Source organism: Hippocampus bargibanti, linkage group LG01, assembly GCF_051943395.1.
Source record: "Hippocampus bargibanti isolate YZ-2025 linkage group LG01, ASM5194339v1, whole genome shotgun sequence".
Lineage (NCBI taxonomy): Eukaryota > Metazoa > Chordata > Actinopteri > Syngnathiformes > Syngnathidae > Hippocampus > Hippocampus bargibanti.
This window is the reverse complement of record NC_142734.1, coordinates 35,707,282-35,728,730: the sequence shown is the minus strand read 5'-3', so window position 1 is coordinate 35,728,730 and position 21,449 is coordinate 35,707,282. Positions and strand designations below refer to the sequence as shown.

Here is a 21,449-nt window from a genome sequence, read left to right as displayed (position 1 = left end):
TTTCATCCAGACATTTACAGTTGAGCCTGACTTCACACAATCTCCACCCCAGTGAAGAAAATTTAACCACAGTGGACTACACACCAAAAAACAAGAAAGGAAAAAAACGAAACCATCTTCGGTTTACCACTGGATCCAGAAATGAGTGAGTTGACAGACTTTAAACGAGGCCAAATCGTTGGCTCTCAACTGGGAGGCATGTCAGTGCGTGACACTGCCAAATTGTGCGACGTCTCAAGTCGAACAGTCATTAAAGTGATGAGCGTATACAACAATTATGGACATACTCCACTGGTCCGGAAGAACCCAAAAGGTAAAACCCAGACCAAGAAGAGCACAGTGGATAAAGCTTCTGTTGAAGGTGAAAGCACCACTGGGCGGTCAATATTGGACACTGAAGTCAGCTTACGCAAACGGGATGAAGACAAGATAATAACGGAGTCCAGTACAGAACAAAAGGAGTGAAAGAACTTTTTTTTTGGCCACTTGTTTATATTTTGCTTCACATATGGTGGAACTGCCAATATTTATAATGCCTTCTTATTTTGTGAAAACTTTTTTTTGTATTGAATACTTTTTATTTAGCCAGTAGTTACTGTGAAAGTGCATTTTTAGGCATTTTTGAAGTTGGTTGGCTGGGGAGTCAATCATGATGTTGCAGCTATTAAAGGACAACCGACGCCTCCCGACAAGTTGTGTCCATAATTTGTAAAATGGCTTCAAATGACTTCTACTGAGCGTATTTTACAAAGATTCCATATTCCATATAGCTATATTTTGCCTTTTAAGACTCGCGCTGAATATTCTGGAAGTCTTGTTTTTGAGTTGGTGACGAGTCCTGACGTCACGTCACGGAAGGAACGTCCCTGACCGAGAAAGGACACATTGTAGCAGTCCTTTCATCACGTCAATGCATTTTGCGGTACTTTAGTCTGAAAACTTCGTGTTGATCCGTGTTGATGGCGAAATTAGAAGGAAAACACAAATAACGTGATGGTGAATCGTTGTGTGTTGCACCAAGACTACTATTTGATATTCGCTGACAAAAATTTTTGAGCCCATTTCCACAGAGCTTTGTCACCATCTTCTGCCTTTTTTGGGTGCAACATCCCCCCCCCCCTCCCGATGCCTCAAAATGACACGGAATAAATTAATCGATTGCAAACATGTATGCTTTCCTCTTCAGAACTATTTGAATCATATTCATAACTGGATGATTAACAATAAAGCATCTTCTCTGAATCTCAAGCCATTGTTTTGATTCTTGAGCAAGGCAAGATGTATTGGCGTGACGTCACAAACAAGGGGCGGGACCTTCTGAAACTGGCCACTTCCAGTTTCAAATTGAAGTAGTTTTTCAACACTTTAAGTCATTTTTATTGATGTTTTGCATTTGACTAAAAATATCATCCGTTTTGGGTATTCTAGATGCTATAAAATGTTTTTCTGACGTCAGTTAGGAAACAAAAAAGTGGCGTCGGTTGTCCTTTAAGGGAAATGAAACACTGCTTTGTTTTGACAAAGAACAAAAAGTAGCATATATTTGAGAATGAAATACAATTTGAAAATATCAGTCATATTTTCATAAGTGGGAACACATTTCCATAGTTTTCGTTCTGATTTTATTTCAAAAGTTGATGTCAGCAATTGTTTTTTTTTTCCAAGACTTTTCTGTTCAACTTATTTCGGTTCAATCATTCAGGAGAAAAAAAAATACCCAACAACAGTAACAATTTCTCGTTGAACTGATCTTTTCATTTTATTTTTTGAAATTGTTGTACGTGGTCTTACAAACAACATGATCCAGGTTTGTGTTCCACAAAATTTCATATGATTTTTGCAGCTATGTTGTGATGAAGTTGCATTTGTTTTGTGTCTTAATATGACATCAAATGAAAGGATTCACAAGCAAGACCCGTATCGTGGGTTTTTTTTCACCTTGTTTGTTTTCACATCAATTGATCAGCAGCCATTTTGTGAGTTGGAAAAGCGGCGAAGTCGTTGTCGTTTCATGTAAAATCATCAAGGAAGCACATGTGAACTTTTGTGCTGGATGGTTAAGGTTAGAGGATATTTTCGCTTTGTCCTGGAATTTCACCTAAATAATTCCTATTCGGTACGCTTAATTGAGGAACGTTATCCCTTTTCACACTTGTTGCCGCCTTAACGATGACCTGCATTTTAAAGCAGCTGTCAATCAAGTCATTCACAGCTGTTTTCAAATGAGTGACATTCAAGCTGTGGAGTGTTGCTCACTTTCTGATTTTGACCCATTTAACTTTTATTGGATATGCCAATGTTGAGGGAGGGTTCTGTTTTTCTCAAGGCCACCAAAAAGGTGATGGAACAAGACTATGTGTCCAACAAATATTTCTATGGGAGGAATGCAGCTTGTATCTTTCCTGAAGATGAACGCCATGTGACAGTGAGTGTTTTCTTTTTGTATTTCTAAATTCCTCAAATAGTGTGTGATTTAGGAGTAGTGCGGTGTGTGTCACAACCTGGCCTCTGGGAATACTTTCATGCGCTTAATTTAGCTGTCCCTCAGCTCAATTAAGAGTTAAAGGACAGCCGACACCACTTTTTTTGTTTCCTTACTGATATCGGAAAAATGTTTTATAGCATCTAAAATCAGAATCAGAAAACCTTTATTCGTCCCACAATGGGGAAATTTGCAGTCCACAGCAGCAATTTGAAAGGGGATGGGGTGGGGGGGTGGGGGTGAAAGGATAGAAACAAGATATTCTAAGCATAGCAAAATAAAAAATGTCAACAGTATACTGTAAATGTCCAAAACTACCCAAAACACGCAGAATATTTTTACTCAAATGCACAACTCCAATAAAAATGACTTAAAGTCTCCCAAAACTACTTCAAAATAACCGAGGAAATGGCGTGTTTCAGAAGGTCCCGCCCCCTTGTTCGTGACGTCGCGCCAAGACGTCTTGCCTTGCTCGAGAATCAAAAAACTATGGCTTCAGATTCAGAGAAGATGCTTTCTTGTGACTCATCCAGTTATGAATATGATTCAAATAGTTCCGAAGAGGAAAGCATACATGTTTGTAATCGATTAAATAAGTTCTTCTGGGTCTTTTTGAGGCATCAGGACTGATGTGTAGCGTCCCAGAAAATGCAGAAGATGGCGCCAAAATGTTGGAAATGGGCTGATTTGTCTGCTGGGAATTTGTGTCAGCGAATATCAAATAGTAGTCTTGGTGCAACACACAACGATTCACCATTGCGTTATTTATGTGTTTTTCTTCTAATTTCGCCATCAACACGGAGCAACACAAAGTTTTCAGACCAAACAATGTACAGCAAAATGCATTGTGTGTCCTTTTCTCGGTCAGGGGCATTCCTTTTGTGACGTCAGGAATCGTCACCAACTCAAAAACAAGACTTCCGGAATATTCAGCGCGAGTCTTAAAATGTAAAATATAGCTATATGCGGTGGAATCTTTGTAAAATACGCTCAGTAGAAGTCATTTGAAGACATTTTACAAATTATGGACACAAGTTGTCCGAGGGCGTCGGTTGTCCTTTAATCATGTATGGCGTAGAATGTAAATGACATGTCCTCTTGGGTCATCATTTCCATGTCACAAAGCTTTTAGCAGACCTCTTTCAAGGCGATGTCATCAAATGACTGCAAATCGGGCATGCCGCAACCACTGTATCATGGAGAACGTGTACCGTTTACTTTTTTTGCATGCTGCCCAAAAGACGGTCTATTTTTGTGGTCCACCCACCATGGTGAGCGTCACACATCTTTTTCTTTTAATAGGAGGAAAGGAAATCGAGGGTCGGACAACTCTCGGCCGATCTGGTAACTGTATTGCGGTTGCAAAATTGTATTAAATGCAATGGTTGAATAAAGCACTTTTTTTTATTTTGTTTTGAAAATGCTTTGACTTATGTTGTCTTTAATTCATTTAAAGGACAACCGACACCACATTTTTGTTTCCTAACTGACATCAGAAAAACGTTTTGTAGCATCTAAAATACCCAAAACACACAGGATGATATTTTGAGTCAAATGCAAAACACCAATAAAAATTACAAAGTGTCCAAAAACTACTTCAAATTGAACCCAGAAGATGCCAGTTTCAGAAGGTTCCGCCCCCCTGTTCGTGGCGTCACGCCAAGACGTCTTGCCCTGCTCTTGAATCAAAAAAATGGCTTCAGATTCGGAGAAGATGCTTTCTTGTTACTCATCCAGTTATGGATATGATTCAAATAGTTCTGAAGAGGAAAGAATAAATGTTTGCAATCGATTCAAGAATTTATTCCGTGCCATTTTCAGGCAACATTGAGGGGCAATAGATCACCAAAAAAGAGGCAGAAAGTGGCGTCCAAACTCCTGTAAGGAGTTAATCAGCCCGTTTCAACAGGCTGATAAATTCCTTCCATGGAGCTTGGTCGCCCTCTTCTGGTGGCTTTTTGGTGGAACACGAGGTTTTCAGACCAAACAAGTACAGCAAAATACATTGAGGTGATGGAAGGACTGCTACAATGTGTCTTTTTTTTCCATCAGAGGCGTTCCTTTAGTGACGTCACGTACAGACCCATCCCCAACTGAAAAACAAGACTTCCTGAATATTCAGCGCGAGTCTTAAAACGTAAAATATAGCTATATATGCGGTGGAATCTTTGTAAAATACGCTCAGTAGAAGTCATTTGAAGCCATTTTACAAATTATGGACACAACTTGTCCGGAGGCTTCGGTTGTCCTTTTAAGGTTAATCTAATCTGGGGGATATTTTCATTCTTCATCTATATAAGCACATTCAGCTCTTGTTTCTGTGGTTATTTAAGCGGTTCTGAATGCTTCCACTGTAACACTGCTTTGCAGGAAAAAAAGCCAAAAGATGGACAGAAATATCACCCGAAAATGCTGACTGATGACGACCTGAAGGCTGCGTTACTTGTGTACGGGGTCAAAGCTGGGCCAATTGTGGGTGAGTTTGTTTGGGTTTTTTTTTGGCCAACCTTTATGGGTTCTCTCTCAGCTGAGGTCATCAATCAGTAAGAATGTTTGTCTATGTGAGGTTCCACCAGGGCCGTGTATGAGCGGAAGCTGAAGAGGCTACAGGGGAAATACAACACTTTGAAAGTAGTGGAGAAAGTAGTCTTTCGTCCAAAAGACTGGCATTACGACAGCAATGAAGACAGTGACTCAGGTACTGAAAAACCACCTCACATGTTATTATTATTATTTCAGTTAAACCTTTTATTGATTTCTTTTAAACGGTGAGAAAACGGAAAACATGGCCACATGTACATTGAACGTCACCTGTTCCAGACATCAAAACATAACATACATGACATTACCATCTCCATAAAAGGTTTTACAATTTTTTTTTGTACTTCCTCGTATGCAATGTCCGGTTCATTTTGCCATATAAGAAGACAAATAATGAAATAATAAAAATAACAATAATAAAAATAATACAGTAAAGTCTCGTTATATCGATATTGGATATAACGATAGTCCCGGTTATATCGATACTATTTCTATGCACGCACGGAAAAAATTACATGCAAACAGGGTCGGATATATCGATAGTCCCGGTTATATCGATATTTTTTTCGGATTCCCTTGAATATCGATATAACGAGACTTTACTGTATATAATAAAATAATAAAATATAATATAATATAATATAATATAATGTATCATGTTGTATATCATATCATAATAATATAAATATAATAATAATAATCATCATAATCATCATAAAAAATAACAATGAAAATAATAACAATAAAAACAAGAACTAATAAAAATAATAACAAATAAAAATAATCTATAATGTAATACAAAAAAAAATATATATTATTATAATAATAATTAAACCAACTTAAGTGGATTGTGGTCAATAGGGTAACTTAACGATATTTACAAGCACTTAGGTTACCGTATTTTTTTTCCAGGTTTCTTTCTTTTTTTTTTTTTTTTTTTTTAATAATACATTTTATTTCTTAGCGCCTTTCAAAACTCTCAAGGACACTTTAGTTCCGGAATATTAACTGCATAAAATAGCTTAGTTCATAATCCTTTGTAATGTTTTTTGTTCCCCCTGGTATGCTCCAAAGGATCAAACAAGGAAGATGAACAGTTGGAAGAGCAAGAATGCAGTCAGGTGGGAGAAAGTTTGACAAAAAAAAGATTGAGACACTTGGCCAAGTCTTTTGCTGTGGGAATTTCTTTTAACTCATTCACTGCCAGATGATGTGAAAAAAATGTGTTCACTGCAGTGCCAGGGTTTTTGTCATTTTCACAGAAGTTGCAGTTTTAGGACTACATAAACATTCGATGCAGGGTAAGAAACCTTAGACTCTCTTCTTTCATCAGAAGAAAAACAATAGAGTTATCTGCATTGAAAGTGGGGCGGCTATACAAGAAGCAAATCCTGCCCCCTCGTGGAAGGGGAAAAAAAATATTGCCCAAGGTCTGACCAGCGCTTTATCGGCACCCCGCAAGAAAAACCAGAACCCAAACAAATTCGGGAATGGCGCTCCACGTCATATTTTCAATCCCTGAATAAATTTGGGAATGGCAGTGAATGACTTAAACATCTGAAAAATCTGTTTTTATACATCTGTGGTAATCTGTGACGTACTTCCTTCATCCACAGGTGGATGTGCTCTCTCAAGATGGACATGTTTACCAACGCTGCTTTTTACCTTCATCACGGCTGGTAAATAATTGCAGCCAATATGTATTTTGTCCTGTTGAATCCACATTTTTTTTCTTCTATTGATTTGAGTGTGTTCTCGTGTAGCGCACAGCTGCCTGCGCTTCAAGAAACGATCATCTCTGTCACAAGCCGACTTTGAAGGAAGTTTGCAAATCAACACAAAGTGGGAGCGCTGTTCAGATTCCCAAAGGGACAAGTGGCGCATCAGCTTTAGATCAACAATCAACATCAGAGGTACATTTTGATATTATTTCACAACAATTCTGTGTCTGTGAAAGTCTTTTAAAACAATATGAGCGTCTTGCGAAAAACATGTACTACAGGGTGACCCAAAAAGATGCGTACCCATGAACATTTCAATTGTGGCTTTAATTAAAAAGCCATAGAAGAGGGTGACAAAGCTCCGTGTAAGGAATTAATCAGCCTGTTGAAACGGCTTGATTAATTCCTTACACGGAGCTCTGTCGCCATTTTCTGCCTCTTTTTTGGTGCTACATTCCCCCCGCCCCCCTATTGCCTCAAAATGGCACGGAATAAATTCTTTAATCGATTGCAAACATGCATGCTTTCCTCTTCAGAACTATTTGAATCATATTCATAACTTGATGAGTAACAAGAAAGCATATTCTCCGAATCTGAAGCCATTGTTTTGATTCTCCAGCAAGGCAAGACGTCTTGGTGTGACGTCACGAACAAGGGGGCGGGACCTTCTGAAACTGGCTACTTCCGGGTTCATTTTTTTTTTTGGTTGCAGATTTTGGACACTTTAAGCAATTTTTATTGGTGTTTTGCATTTGATTTAAAATATCATCCTGCGTGTTTTGGGTATTTTAGATGCCAGAAAACGTTTTTCTGATGTCAATTAAGAAACAAAAAAGTGATGTCGGTTGTCCTTTAAATCTGGCAGGTGCCCTCGAGATCAAGCCAAGATTCAAACTCTTCCCCAGAGAACTTCAGCATCACTGAAATGGTTAAAAAGGTACACACATACCTTTTGAGTGAAGGTAGTTTCCACAGTTGTGCTCAGGCAATCCCCCCACTATAATCAAAAAATGAAACTACAGATGGAGAAACGGGGTTCTCCTATTGTGGACACTGAACTGAAGGAGGGAAACGCACACAAGCTTTGGACTCCATCCAACAAGGTCAGTCGTAATCATCCCACTTGGATTTGAAGAGAAAGAAGGAAATCACATTCTTGTGTACTTTTTTTTTCTTTTAGTTGGACTTACTTGTGACGAACACGAAGCAGTCTCAATACTTCACTCCCAAAGAGTCCTGTTCTAACTGTCAGATGAAGGTGCAGCCATCCTATTTGCAGGCCATCCTATTTGCTATCGTGCATAAATCTTATTTCTTGTCTTTTGTCTCCATCTGAGCCTTCCTTTTTAAAGGGGTCTCCAGTGCAACTTACTTTTGTTGGTAAATTAGATCGTATTCCTTCCACAGGGCCCCAGGAAAGATGAATTGCTTCCGAACATTAAGCCTGCAAGCAAAATGATCAGGTAAGTTCTAAGTCAAGGGTGTCAAAACTCATTTTTGTCGTGCGCCACGTTGTAGTTAAGGTTTCCTTCATTCTGACTGAAGTACAGTGTGAAGTCCAAAAAATGTATGGCTGAATATTCCGGAAGTCTTGTTTTTGAGTTGGTGACAAGTCGTCACGTCACTGAAGGAACGCCCCTGGGCGAGAAAAGACATACCTTGCGTCACCTCAATGCATTTTGTGGTACTTTGTTTAGTCTGAAAACTTCGTGTTGATGGCGAAATTACAAGGAAAACATAAATAACGCAACGGTGAATCGTATGTTACACCGAGACAACTACTGTATTAGATATTCGCTGACAAAAATTCCAAGGTGAAGAATCAACCAATTTCCAATGGAGCTCTGTCGCCATCTTCTGCATTTTCTGTGGCGCTACACATCAGTCTTGATCCCTCAAAATGACCCGGAAGACCTTTTTTAATTGATTGCAAACATTTATACTTTCCTGTTCAGAACTATTTGAATCATATTCATAACTGGACGAGTAACAGGAAAGCATATTCTCCGAATCTGAACCCATTGTTTTGATTCTCGAGAAATGCAAGACGTCTTGCTGTGACGTCACGAACTGGGGGGCTAAGAAAAATGAAACTTTCTCAGAACATTTTGAAGTAGTTTTGGGAGACTAAGTCATTTTTATTGGTGTTTTGCATTTGACTAAAAATATCAGCCTGCGTGTTATGGGTATTTTAGATGCTATAAAACGTTTTTCTGATGTCAGTTAGGAAACAAAAAAAGGGATGTCGGTTGTCCTTTAAATTAACCACGCTACTGTACAAGCTGCTTTCAAACGTTTTTTTACTTTCTATTTTTTGGTGGAGAGAACTTCCTCACACTCGCGTTATTTCGTTACAGCGTCACCTGCCGGAGGCCCATCAAGGGTGCAGCTGGGAGGCCCATCGACTTTCAATCTCCACGCCCTCCAATCAGCCCCACCACTCTCGAGAGAAGAGAATTGGAACGCCGAATGGTTCCCATCCACATTCAGTTTGTGGTGTTTTTTCTCATTGCACTAATGCTCTTTGTCATTGTTGAAAGTGAGACAGTCAATCAACTTTTGGCTCTGACATATAACTTCATGCAAGATTTCATCAATGACGCTCCGGTGTTAGAGAGCACGCAACGTTTGTTAGGACAGGAGTAAATGTTTTGCCATTTGTTTTGGGTTTTAATGTTGAGACTTAACACCAAGGTGATTATGGAAAGATAGCTTGCGGGAAAATGATGTTAGACAATTCCTGTTAAGTGTTTAAATTGTGGAGTCAAATATTGGGAAAGTTTCCAGTTTCATTTTAGATTATGCATGTCTTAATGTTTAAAATGTTTTAAAATGTTTCAATAAATGACTTAATTTTGCTACATATTGCTCACGTTGCATATCTGTAAGGATTTTGGTTACAAAAATCAAATGCAGTTCAGTATGGGTAAACTGAACCCTGTAAAAAGGAATTAACACTTTGTCATATATAGTGGGGATATATATTTTCTAATCACGGTTTTGTCTTAAAAATTATCACAGTCTTGGTCAAAGGACAGAGAAGTTTGCTGTTGTGCCATAAAAAAAATAAGAGCTTAGCCAAAACAAACATGCGAATTAAACCTCTGAAGATGGAGGACACTGATTCGCTGTGGCGACCTTTTGAAAGGAAAAGCCGAAAGGAAAAGAAGCAATTGCCACACACTTCATGATGTAAATTTCAATCAAGGGCTACGTGAGATATCGCAGCTCAACATTTGTACGGATCGCACTTGTGTCGTCATCAGAGAATAATTTGAATTTCCGGGATTCCATTGAACCACATTTTCGCTCAATAGGTCCAATGCTATATTTTGGTTCAAATTCCCAAAACCAGAACAAGCAATTAAGCAACGCACAACAGTGGTGACAGCGTTTATTTGGTCGACAAAATTGATTTAATTATTTGTCTCTGTTTTTCGTCACCCATGTACCCGGAAGCGAACGTCACAACACGTCGTCAACGTAAGTGCGTATGTTGTTATTTGAACAAAGATGGTGTACGTGTCGAACGGTGAGTACATTTCTGGCAACTTCTGTCGAGATTATACCATGAACATGTGGCGATCATACAGTATGCATTAAGAATTTATCCGAAGGTGTAATAATGTTGAATTTCACCACGTTTTAATTGTAGGAGCCGAATAGGAAGTGTGGCAGTTGGTTTTTATAGCCGCTACCTAGCTTTTTTGCTAACTTGCCCCCCCCGGTACAACAAAAAATAACAAATACAATTGCTTTGATTTCTTGATCAATTACATTCATATACAGCGTTACTTTAGCAGGTAGTGTCTGCTCACTCGGGGTCTTGTGTTACATTTATCGTCTTTGGCCACGTTTGGAGTCGCCTCATTAAAAGCGTCGTGGACATTGTTTTGATTACAAGTCTGCACACTGACAATATGCTAATTTTCAAAGACATTGTATTCAGTTGCTATATCAACGAATCGCAAAATTCAACATGAGTCCCAACGTTTGTAATCTAGACTTTTTTTCAAGATTCGCAAGACCTTACTTAATGCAATAGCAACACACTGCCGTCAACAGCCTGTTTGTTCAGACTAAAGCGACATCGTGTAGTAGGGCATTTTAATTAATACTTTATTTATTAATGTGTTTACCAGGTCAAGTTCTGGACAACAGGAGCCAGTCGCCATGGCGACTGTCTTCACTGGTCGACCTTTTCTGGGGAGCTGTTCAGTTTTTTGGCCTGTTGTAAGTCAGTTTATATGTGTAGAACTAATTAAATTCTAAACCACTAATTTCATCCACAATATGGACCACAGTTTTGAATGTAGTATAAATAGGTTAATTGTGGGAAATGGTACGGGTGTGAGCCTGCCACTTTTTGCCAACCTGTAAAACCACCAGTATGCCCATGTGCAAATAGAGTATAAAGTGAAAGTTTCATTTGTAACTCATAGACAAATACAATTGACAAATTGTACATTTGCTTAGGTTGTGAGATAAAACTGTTGACATGCAAACTTTTTCCCCCTCTACCAGTTTTCAAACAATAATTCACCCTGACCTGACGAAAGATGGACATAGTGCTTCATCACGGTTTTCTGATGGGAGAGGGTAAGTAAGCTTCAAAATTGTTTGGATTATCATTCTTAGTTTCAGTAAATTTCCACATATTTACAGTTTGGCTTTTGCTTACTTCCGGAATGTTTTATCTGTGAAAAAAAAACATGAGGAATGTGCTGTTTTTGTGCTCACGCCTGTATTGTTTTGGCAGTCTGATGACATCTTCGTTTTAGACAAAATTAGTCATTTGCTAGAATCATGTGGCATCTCTACATACATTTAACAATGTTCTTGTCAGTTTGGGGACAGGAAGACATCGATATGGTTTGAAAATAAAACATGTAAAGCCTCATTCTACATTGTTTTCTCTCATGTAGTCCTCCGGGACCCCCTGGTGGCCGAAGGCGGATTGGAAGAATAAACTTTGGTGGTGGGCCCAGTCCTCCTCCAATGGGGGGAGGAGGATGAGGAAGGTGAGCTTTCACATGCACCAACACATTAATAGACAACCGACGCCTGCGGACAAGTTGTGTCCATAATTTGTAAAATGGCTTCAAATGACTTCTACTGAGCGTATTTTACAAAGATTCCACCGCATATAGCTATATTTTACCTTTCAAGACTCGCGCTGAATATTCAGGAAGTCTTGTTTTTGAGTTGGTGGCGATTCCTGACGTGACGTCACGGAAGGAACGACCCTGACCGAGAAAAGGACACAAAGCATTTTGCGGTACTTTGTTTGGTCTGAAAACTTTGTGTTGATGGCGCAATTAGAAGTAAAACAGATAAATAACGCCATGGTGAATCGTTGTGCGTTGCACCACGACAACTATTTGATATTCGCTGAAGGAAAAATCAGCCCATTTCCAACGGAGCTTTGGCGCCATCTTCTGTATGTTCTGGGGGCTCCATTTCTGCCTCAAAAAGACCCGAAAGATCTTCTTTAATCGATTTATGCATTCCTCTTCAGAACTATTTGAATCATATTCATAACTGGATGAGTAACAAGAAAGCATATTCTCCCAATCTGAAGCCATTGTTTTGATTCTCGAGCAAGGCAAGACGTCTTGGCGTGACGTCACGAACAAGGGGGCGGGACCATCTGAAACTGGCCACTTCCGGGTTCAATTTGAAGTAGTTTTTGGACACTTTAAGTCATTTTTATTGGTGTTTTGCATTTGACTAAAAATATCATCCTGCGTGTTTTGGATATTTTAGATGCTATAAAACGTTTTTCGGATGTCAGGAAAAAAAAGTGGTGTCGGTTGTCGTTTAAGGGTAGAACACATGAGGCGTATATATTTAAGAATTTATATCTTGACACAGCCCATAAAGTTCAGTTTTGATTGAATTGATGAGTTATTATTACTCCAGATGATTGAAGCATGAGTTTCATAAGGGTCCAATTTGTAAGACATATCTTGTATTGGCTGTCACTAGACTGCGCAGGTGCATATTTTTCATTTTTTTTTAAATCATATGTCTGTATTTATGTTGGATTGACCTTGCATTCTTTTTTTGCAGGTAAACGCCTACACACTCTGTGTAGGCGTGGGCTCAGCAACTGTATAGATGAGTGATGACAGTGTTGAAGCCCCACTTCTTGAGTTGCCGCCGCCTCAGCAGCTTTTTGACGCCTTTTTGGGAATTCCTCCTGATGGGAACCAGATTGGCTGATCTGGCGACTCGTAGATCGCACAAGTACATCTCCTATATTATTTTTTTCTTAAAATAGACTTTTGATTTTTTTCCCCTCCATTGACAAGTCGATGCTCATGGCATGTTAGTTATTAAATATGATACTCTACTTCATTAAAATAATCTTTGAAAAAAAACAAGTTGGAATGTGATTGATCCAAATAACATTTAATTATTATACAATCATATTTTCATTCTGATTTATTTAAGAAATAGTGACACTTTGCAGTTAAGCTAATGAAGAGGTAACTAGTCGCTATGTAAACAGATTAGGTTATAAGTAAATATAATTAAAGGACAACCGACGTCGCTTCTTTGTTTCCTAACTGACATCAGAAAAACGTTTTATAGCATCTAAAATACCCAAAACACGCATGATATTTTTATTCAAATGCAAAACACCAATAAAAATTACTTAGTGTCCAAAATCTGCAAAAAAATTGAGCTGTGAATTGGGATTTTCAGAAAGTCCCAGTTTGTGACATCACGCCAAGACGTCTTGCATTGCTGGAGAATCAAAACAATGGCTTCAGATTCGGAGAATATGCTTTCTTGTTACACATCCAGTTATGAATATGATTCAAATAGTTCTGAAGAGGAACGCATACATGTTTGCAATCGATTAAAGAATTTATTCCGTGCAACATTGGGGCGGAATGTATCACCCAAAAAGAGGCAGAAAATGGCTTCCAAGCTCCTGTGATGAATTAATCAGCCCGTTTCCACAGGCTGATAAATTCCTTCCATGGAGCTTGGTCGCCCTCTTCTGGTGGCTGTTTGGTGCAACACCAGGTTTTCAGACCAAACAAGTACAGCAAAATACATTGACGTGATGGAAGGACTGCTACAATGTATCTTTTTTTCGGTCAAGGGCGTTCCTTTAGTGACGTCATGTATGGACTCGTCACCAACTCAAAAACAAGACTACCTGAATATTCAGCGTGAGTCTTAAAACGTTAAATATAGCTCTATGCGGTGGAATCTTTGTAAAATACGCTCAGTGGAAGTCATTTGACAAATTATGGACACAACTTGTCCGGAGGCGTCGGTTGTCCTTGAAAAGAGTTCTGTGGAAAATCAAAGGCATTCAACATTTTTTGGGGGGTACTTTTCATTAGATTCTGACCCAAATTGTTTTTATTTTATTTTTTTAATCTGTGGTTTCACCAGACAAAAGCAGCCCGCTCACGCAACATTCGAACACCAAAGCGCTGCCACTCCCTCTGGTGGATCCACATTTCTTGTGTTGTGTCCAGACAGGCTAGCACCGCTCCCCCCTTCCACGATATCAGTCGGGGGTCCATGTCCTACAAGCACGTCAACAAAATAAGCTTTGAATGGCCTTTCTGCATTTACAGAGAATTTGCACAAAAAATGTCTATACTTTGTACGATAAGCTGAGGATAAAAATTGTCAAGAGCAGTACATTGGGGAGACTAAACAAATTATCAAAAAAAGACTATCAACATGGCAGGGATAATACTAGTGGGACTCAATCGCCAGTACATATGCACCTAAAAGCTAGCAACCACTCATTTGACGACAATGAGGTTAAAATCTTAGCGAAAGAACAGATGGTTTGAAAGGGGAGTAAAAGAAGCCATTTTCATAAAACAGCTAAATCATTCACTAAACCGATATGGTGGGGTGAGGTTCAATTTGGATCGTTCGTACAACAGCCCGCTTAGGCAACAGGATTGGTAATACTGATCAGGTGATACCAGAGCAAAGTGGGCAATCAGGCCAGTCGTTAAGTCAGGACAATAGGAACAATCAGTGGAGCCGCAGGGAGTCATCCTCTGCTCCCCCCAACCGGAGAGCAGGGACCTATTATAGCAGAGCCATGTCTGGACAGTAGGGAGATATATATAGGACCGATACTACCAGTAAGACTTTTGCATCTTGGATAAGAAGCGAAACGTCCGACACCTTCAAAGAAGTTCAAAACCTTTTCATCGATATATCTTTGTGAAACTAGTAAACTTTACGTATCGCACATGATGACATACTGAGGGCCTAGTTTTTACCTTTGGCCTGGTGATAACCTCCACGCCATCCACAAGCCTTCTGAAGGATGGTGGCATTTTGTTGATGATGCGGTGAAGCAGGAACTCCTGAGCGCCATGAAACATGAGCCCTCCTCCCACCACCAGGATGGAGCTGTACATCTTTCGCTTGGTCTCGTCCGAGGCTTTCAAAAGACAACGAGAGAGCACTTGACTTCTAAAAACAAACAAAGCCCTTCTGCGTGAATACTTGGTGCATCCAGTGTTCTTCTTACCACAGCAGTCAACGCTATGCAGGATGGCTTTATCCAGGCCAAGCGCTTTGCCTTCAAACTGGTTCATGATTGCAGTCTTTCTGGAGAGATGTGTCGAGAGAGGCTCCTCCACCTCTCCCACTCCCATAAGGCACTCCCCTTGAGCGGCGCCGATATCCGCCTCGCCCTGCATCGCTGCTCCACTGCCGCCGCTACCCCTGGGCAGTTCGGACATTTCCCCAATACCACCATGACCGCTTCCGTCACCGTCCAAAGCGCCGCCTTGTCTTGAGAGCGCCTTGCGGTCTGAAGCCGACTTGGAGGACTGTTGGCAAAAAGAGAAGGAAAAGAAAAAATGATGGGGAATAGTAGAAATGGCATTTTGTGTTTGGGAGCTGGGCGAGTTGCTTGTTCTGTAGCCACAAAGGGACACGTGTCTTATTGTGCCGGTCCCAAGTCCGGATAAATACAGAGGGTTGTGCCAGGAAGGGCATCCGACGTAATAGCTTGGCCAAAACAAACATGTGGATCAAACCTCTCAAGATGGACGACACTGATTTGCTGTGGAGACCCCGAAAGCAGGGGTGTCAAAGTCATTTTTTGCCGCGGGCCACATTGTAGTTATGGTGTCCTCTCGAGGGCCGTTATGAATTTGGGGAACCCATTAGAATCCCTTCAAATATTACATATAGAGCACACAGCAAATTAATGAATAACTCGTTTTCAAATCTGAAGTCAAGAATAATGACTTTTATTGTGGTTGACATCCAAAAATATGAAATTTTGGCTCAGATTTTAGCAATCATCGTGGAATTTAACAAGTTTGATTTGCTTTCGCGGGCCAAAAAAAATGATGTGGCGGGCCGGATTTGGCCCGCGGGCCTTGACTTTCACACCTGTGCCTTAAAGGACAACCGACGTCACTTTTTTCTTTCTTGACTGACATCAGAAAAACGTTTTATAGCATCTAAAATATGTTTTGGGTATTTTAGATGCTATAAAACGTTTTTCTGATGTCAGTGAGGAAACAAAAAAAGTGATGTTGTGAGGTTGTTCTTTAACAATTGTCTCTGTCTTTACCTGGTCTTGTTTGCTGTGTGTGGCCAGTAAATAGAGTTCATCATGAGGGTCCTCAGAATCGCCTTGAGAACGGTACTGCAACGATGTCATCTTCTGGCCGATGATACCAAATGCACTGGGGTAGAAAAGGGCCATGGGGGCCTATTTCATGCAAGGCAACAAATAAATCAGTCTAGAAATGTGGACGCCAACGAAAAAAAATGCAATTGGAATACTGTGGACTACCTGTAATTTCTCATCTCCTAAGCGAACCTGGAAGAGAAAAGCTGGAGCATCTGGGAAACGTGTTTGGAATTCATGATCTTGTAATCCAGTTATGTCCTGATGGGAACCGAGGGAAATAGTTTTCATTCATTTTCACACAAGATGATAGACAAACGCCGCAATGTAAACAAGTGCTTAAAGGACAACCGACGCCTCCGGACAAGTCGTGTTAATAATTTGTCAAATGGCTTCAAATGACTTCTACTGAACGTATTTTACAAAGATTCCACCGCATATAGCTATATTTTACGTTTTAAGACTCGCGCTGAATATTCCGGAAGTCTTGTTTTTGAGTTGGTGACGATTCCTGACGTGACGTCACGGAGGGAACGCCCCTGAGCGAGAAAAGGACACACAATGCATTTTGCGGTACTTTGTTTGCTCTGAAAACTTCATGGTGATCTGTGTTGATGGCGAAATTAGAAGGAAAACACATAAATAACGTGATGGTGAATCGTTGTGTGTTGCGCCAAGACAACTATTTGATATTCGCTGGCACAAATTCCCAGCAGAGACAAATCAGCCCATTTCCAACGGAGCTTTGGCGCCATCTTCTGCATTTTCTGGGTGCTACATTGCTGTCCAGATGCCTCAAAATGACAGGGAATGTAATCGATTACAAACATTTATGCTTTCCTCTTCAGAACTATTTGAATCATATTCATAAGTGGATGAGTCACAAGAAAGCATCTTCTCCCAATCTGAAGCCATTGTTTTGATTCTCGAGCAAGGCAAGACGTATTGGCGTGACGTCACGAACAGGTTCAATTTGAAGTGGTATTTGGACACTTTAAGTCATTTTTATTGGTGTTTTGCATTTGACTAAAAATATCATCTTGCGTATTTTGGCTATTTTAGATGCTATAAAATGTTTTTCTGATGTCAGTTGGGAAACAGAAAAGTGGTGTCGGTTGTCCTTTAGAATGAATGTCTCTGTGTTTTTGTGTTGTCATATTATTTCTTTTTTTTGTTTTTGTTCTTTTGACTTCAAGACGGTGCCGCGAAAGTGGCTGCCTTTCCAGCAGCTCCTGTATTTTGTTTTTCTTTCATTCCTTTGCTTCCATAACTTTGCTGCTGTGAAAATGTCTCCACTGCGAGACTAATAAAGACAAATCCAATGCAATCCAATCGTTTTAGAACTATTTAATCAAAAAAAAAAACATTTGATATTGCATGTCATAAAGCGGAGAACATCTTGAACAGTAAGTGTATGTGATTTTGATGTGACATTGTTATTTTTGAACCACACACCTGGTCCAGATGGCAGAGTGTCTCCTTTATATGTTGCAGGAGTTGACAGTCCAATCGATTTGACAACTGGCAGTCTCTGTACGGAAATCCTGCCCTCTGCAGGAGCCAGAAAAAAATGCGGGTCACATCTGTGCCGCCGTATGCCAAAGACAACCTGTGAAGTGTTTAAAAAAATGTGCATCAGCAAGTATGAATGATCAGAGAATTGACGAAAAAAAACAGACACCATGGAATTCTTCAACTCATCAATATGAATGTTAGCGCAATACAATTCCAGAAAAGGCAAAATGTTCTCAACAATTATCCCGACCTGGAGTTGCGATGGGAAACGCCGTCTTCGACACAGCACAGGCTGGTCTTCTGGTCTCCGACATCTACGACACAAGCGCTGCTTAAGCCGCTGCCAAATGTGGCACATACTGACTCCTGGTGCACTATAATGGCTGTACACACAAATATACACGGGGGTGAAAAAAAAAAGTCAATTGTAGTTTTCAGGTGAACGGACGTTGGCCTGAAATATGACAAGTGAAATACCTGAAAAGCCCATATTAAGAAGTAGCATGGAGACCAGTTCCTTGGCATGCTGTCTGTTGTAGATGTCAGGAACCAAAAGGATGCATCTGTAATACTGGCAACGATCGCAAAACATGACATCAGGACATGATTTTCTCAATTAAAAAAACATGGTCAACTGTTTAGATTTCCAATTTGAGGGTTGCCCTCATTAAATGTAGATTTTCGACACTTGAAGTCATTTTTATTGGTGTTTTTAATTTGACTAAAAATATCAGCCTGCGTGTTTTGGGTATTTTAGATGCTATAAAATGTTTTTCTGATGTCAGTTGTCCTTTAAACAGACTATGAGAAAAATATTGTGGTAATTATGATTAGTATTCCCACTTTGAGGTCTTTGAGCGGGATCTCCAAGTTCTTTTGAATGACGTGACTCCAGATGGTCTCGAGGTCGGCCAAGACGGCGGTAAGCGAGCCTCCGGGACCGGCGTGAACGTTGAGTTGCCCTCGAACGATAGGCCAGTGGATGTTGTAACAGTCGGTTGGTTTTACGTACAGGGCCTGCATTTTTTGTGACGGTGGGAAGAGGCGGAGACAATGATTGATGTTGAGCATCTTCATTTTCACGTCGACTCTTGGCACTTACCTCGTCTCCTATCAAATAAGGCGGATGCTGAGATGTGTTGGTCCACTTGACCCTGGAGTTGCTGTCGAGCACGGCTGGACGGATCTGACAGTTGTATGCTCTTGCCTAAATACCGACAGGGAGGCGCATGTCATGATTTTCCGCCACGCACACACTCACGTGCGCACACACAAACCTGCTCAGCAGACACTGGGGTCCTTCTCACTCCATTGGACATCTTTTTGGACCAAATGGCCTGGTCCACCATTTTAAGGCCGTTCTGCCTCTGTTCATTGCTTTCAGGTTTCTGCCACATGAGGAAGGATGCAATGAGGTTAGTTGTGAACAAATCCAATGTTTACAAGTTACATACGTCTGCCGCACATTTAGACCATCCCTGAGCAACCAGGCATCTTCATATCTGGGCTGGCCACTTTGCTTGTGTCGGCGTGCTATCACGTGCGGGATCGTAAGCGGAAAGTTGTCCGTCGCTCGGCCAATGCGTAGCGTCCTTGATCCAGGATGGATGACGATGACAAAGTTGCTCTGGATTTGCTGAAACAAAGATTTTAGGGATAGAATAATTAATTGATGAATGAAAAGTCACCAGCAGCAATTAAGAAACATGAGCATCTGTTTTCACTTCACCGGAAATTTCACATTTGGGAACAACTTTAGTGATGCACATGTGACAGGTTGAAAAGTACCTTATTTAGTATGTTGGTTACATTCGCATAGTTACATTGGTTTACAAATGATATACATACAACAAGGAACGCCTGCTTCGGTTAGTGTTTCGTGTCGGACCCTTACCATAGTGGAGAGCGCAACACACCGAACGTTTTAGATCTGACATAAGCAGTTTGTGACTCCATTGGGAAAGACGTCTGTATTTTGTGCAACTTACGTTTTTGTGCACTGCTAATAAAAACGAAACATAATTCATTTCATTGATCTGTATATCATAGATGACTAGTGTTACGCGACTCTTGAAAAGTCCTCCGTGCTCTGAAATGGATGGAAGTGAATGAACGTATAAAAAAATAAATAAACATCTGAAAGAGTAAAATGGGACTCGCAAACTCACCTCCTGGAGGGGCTCCGGAATGGTTGGTGGGGCAATGGGTCTTTTCACTCCTCGCTGTTCCCTCTCCTTCTCTTTGTCGCGCTCTTTTTCTTTTTCTTTTCCATTATCTTGTTCTTTCTCTGCTTGTGTCATTTTCCAGTTTAACTCAATCGACTAACTTGGCTCAAACGGTACAGATGAAAATAAGAAAAATAATATTAGGATCAAAACACTTCACTTAATGTATGACCTCACAGTGCGATGCATTACTTCCGTGTTTAGCCACGTGGTACAAAATGAATCCCACCCCCCGGAAAAAGTGAGTTTCAGCGAACTTTATTTAAAAAAACATTACAAATTTGAAATATGCCTTGTAAAATACTATATCACTGCTTTTGTAAAATAATGTTTATGACTGGTTCTAGACGAATGAATTTACTCTAGACGGTTATCTTACTGCACAGTACTTTATATCAGTTCTGATATCTGATGCCTTTTAATTTACTGTATTACTTCACACATTGACCAGACCATTTTGAAATGTAAAATGATATATTTCAATAGATTTTTTCCCCAAGTAAGTAGTTTTAGACTTGTTTTTAGATTTTTTTTATACAGAAGATGTTAGTTTTAATTTATTCATCAAAAATGTTATGCAACCATATCAAACATTCTAGTGGATTGTCACAGAAATATGACCAGGCTTTAAAATTTAATTATTGGCCCGGCTATGACTAATACCTGAATAAGAATACGTTGCAACATGGGACTGTGCAAATAGTTGACATCACCGGGAAAAAAAATGATCATGTTATTACAGTATGAGTCATGTAATGTGCATCAATGTAAAATTTATCATGCTATGTTTGTGTATATTGACTACATAAACATTCAATGCAGCGTAAGAAACCTTAGGCTCTCTTCTTCCATTAGAAAAAAAACAGTTTATGTCGATTTTATTTAGCTCTGGAGTTATTTGAGCTTGAAATGGGGGCGGCTGTACAAAAGGCAAATGCTGGCCCTTCGTGGGAGGGAGAAAAAAACATCGCCAGAGGTCTGGCCGCAGCTTGATTTGCACCCCACCCCCCTCCAACAAGAAAAATACAAAACCTGAAAAAATTAGGGAATGGCGGTCCACGTCATGATTCTCAATTCTCGAATAAATTCGAGAATGGCAGTGAATGAGTTAAGAGGTTAAGGGAGAAACTATTTTTTTCACTGTGACAAATTATTAAAATGGTCATTCAGTGTAACTTATAGTTAAATTTCACGCATTTAGTTAAACGCGGTCCTCTTTTTTTCACCTCTAATTGTACTTTTACTGAAGTACTGTATAGATAGAGTTGGCCACCTCTGTCCTCTGTATAAATCTACAGTCAAGAAAAAAAATAAAACAT

At 39.9% G+C, this 21,449-nt stretch overlaps 3 protein-coding genes across 4 annotated transcripts; 2 read left to right on the top strand and 1 right to left on the bottom strand.

Annotated features, from left to right (window-relative positions):
- Positions 1-478: 478 nt before the first annotated feature.
- Positions 479-9,607, top strand: LOC148904095 (lamina-associated polypeptide 2, isoforms beta/gamma-like). Its single transcript, XM_089014036.1, has 11 exons — positions 479-2,425; positions 4,853-4,958; positions 5,049-5,180; positions 6,098-6,144; positions 6,640-6,702; positions 6,787-6,936; positions 7,610-7,681; positions 7,767-7,847; positions 7,925-8,002; positions 8,152-8,207; positions 9,102-9,607. Exons 1-11 carry the CDS (start codon positions 2,291-2,293, stop codon positions 9,388-9,390), a joined length of 1,209 nt encoding a protein of 402 aa, XP_088870162.1. The 5' UTR covers positions 479-2,290; the 3' UTR covers positions 9,391-9,607.
- A 556-nt stretch (positions 9,608-10,163) lies between these two features.
- Positions 10,164-13,130, top strand: selenok (selenoprotein K). Of its 2 annotated transcripts, XM_089014016.1 has the most exons (5): positions 10,182-10,276; positions 10,887-10,977; positions 11,269-11,343; positions 11,670-11,765; positions 12,817-13,130. In XM_089014016.1, the coding sequence occupies exons 1-5, from the start codon at positions 10,258-10,260 to the stop codon at positions 12,818-12,820; spliced, it is 285 nt and encodes a 94-aa protein (XP_088870142.1). In that variant the 5' UTR covers positions 10,182-10,257; the 3' UTR covers positions 12,821-13,130. The 2 variants fall into 2 exon arrangements, with proteins under 2 accessions (XP_088870151.1, XP_088870142.1); XM_089014025.1 differs by lacking the exon at positions 12,817-13,130 and having other exon boundaries at positions 10,164-10,276; positions 11,670-11,769.
- Positions 13,131-13,279: 149 nt separating this feature from the next.
- actr8 (actin related protein 8) lies at positions 13,280-21,328 on the bottom strand. The gene is made up of 13 exons (XM_089013970.1): positions 20,074-21,328; positions 19,371-19,541; positions 19,183-19,293; positions 19,008-19,112; positions 18,749-18,922; positions 18,383-18,476; positions 18,156-18,288; positions 17,846-17,999; positions 16,556-16,651; positions 16,331-16,471; positions 15,272-15,575; positions 15,018-15,181; positions 13,280-14,297 (listed from the first exon to the last, which is right to left on the bottom strand). The coding sequence occupies exons 1-13, from the start codon at positions 20,203-20,205 to the stop codon at positions 14,154-14,156; spliced, it is 1,923 nt and encodes a 640-aa protein (XP_088870096.1). The 5' UTR covers positions 20,206-21,328; the 3' UTR covers positions 13,280-14,153.
- Positions 21,329-21,449: the final 121 nt, after the last annotated feature.

Coding starts and splice junctions, on each gene's coding strand:
- LOC148904095 (XM_089014036.1), top strand. CDS start 2,291: ATGCCAATGTTGAGGGAGGGTTCTGTTTTTCTCAAGGCCACCAAAAAG. Junction 6,703..6,786: donor TTTTACCTTCATCACGGCTG/GTAAATAATTGC, acceptor GTTCTCGTGTAG/CGCACAGCTGCCTGCGCTTC. Junction 6,937..7,609: donor ATCAACAATCAACATCAGAG/GTACATTTTGAT, acceptor TAAATCTGGCAG/GTGCCCTCGAGATCAAGCCA.
- actr8 (XM_089013970.1), bottom strand. CDS start 20,205: ATGACACAAGCAGAGAAAGAACAAGATAATGGAAAAGAAAAAGAAAAA. Junction 19,294..19,370: donor TGCTCAGGGATGGTCTAAAT/GTGCGGCAGACG, acceptor CTCATGTGGCAG/AAACCTGAAAGCAATGAACA. Junction 18,000..18,155: donor GTTTCCCATCGCAACTCCAG/GTCGGGATAATT, acceptor AACACTTCACAG/GTTGTCTTTGGCATACGGCG.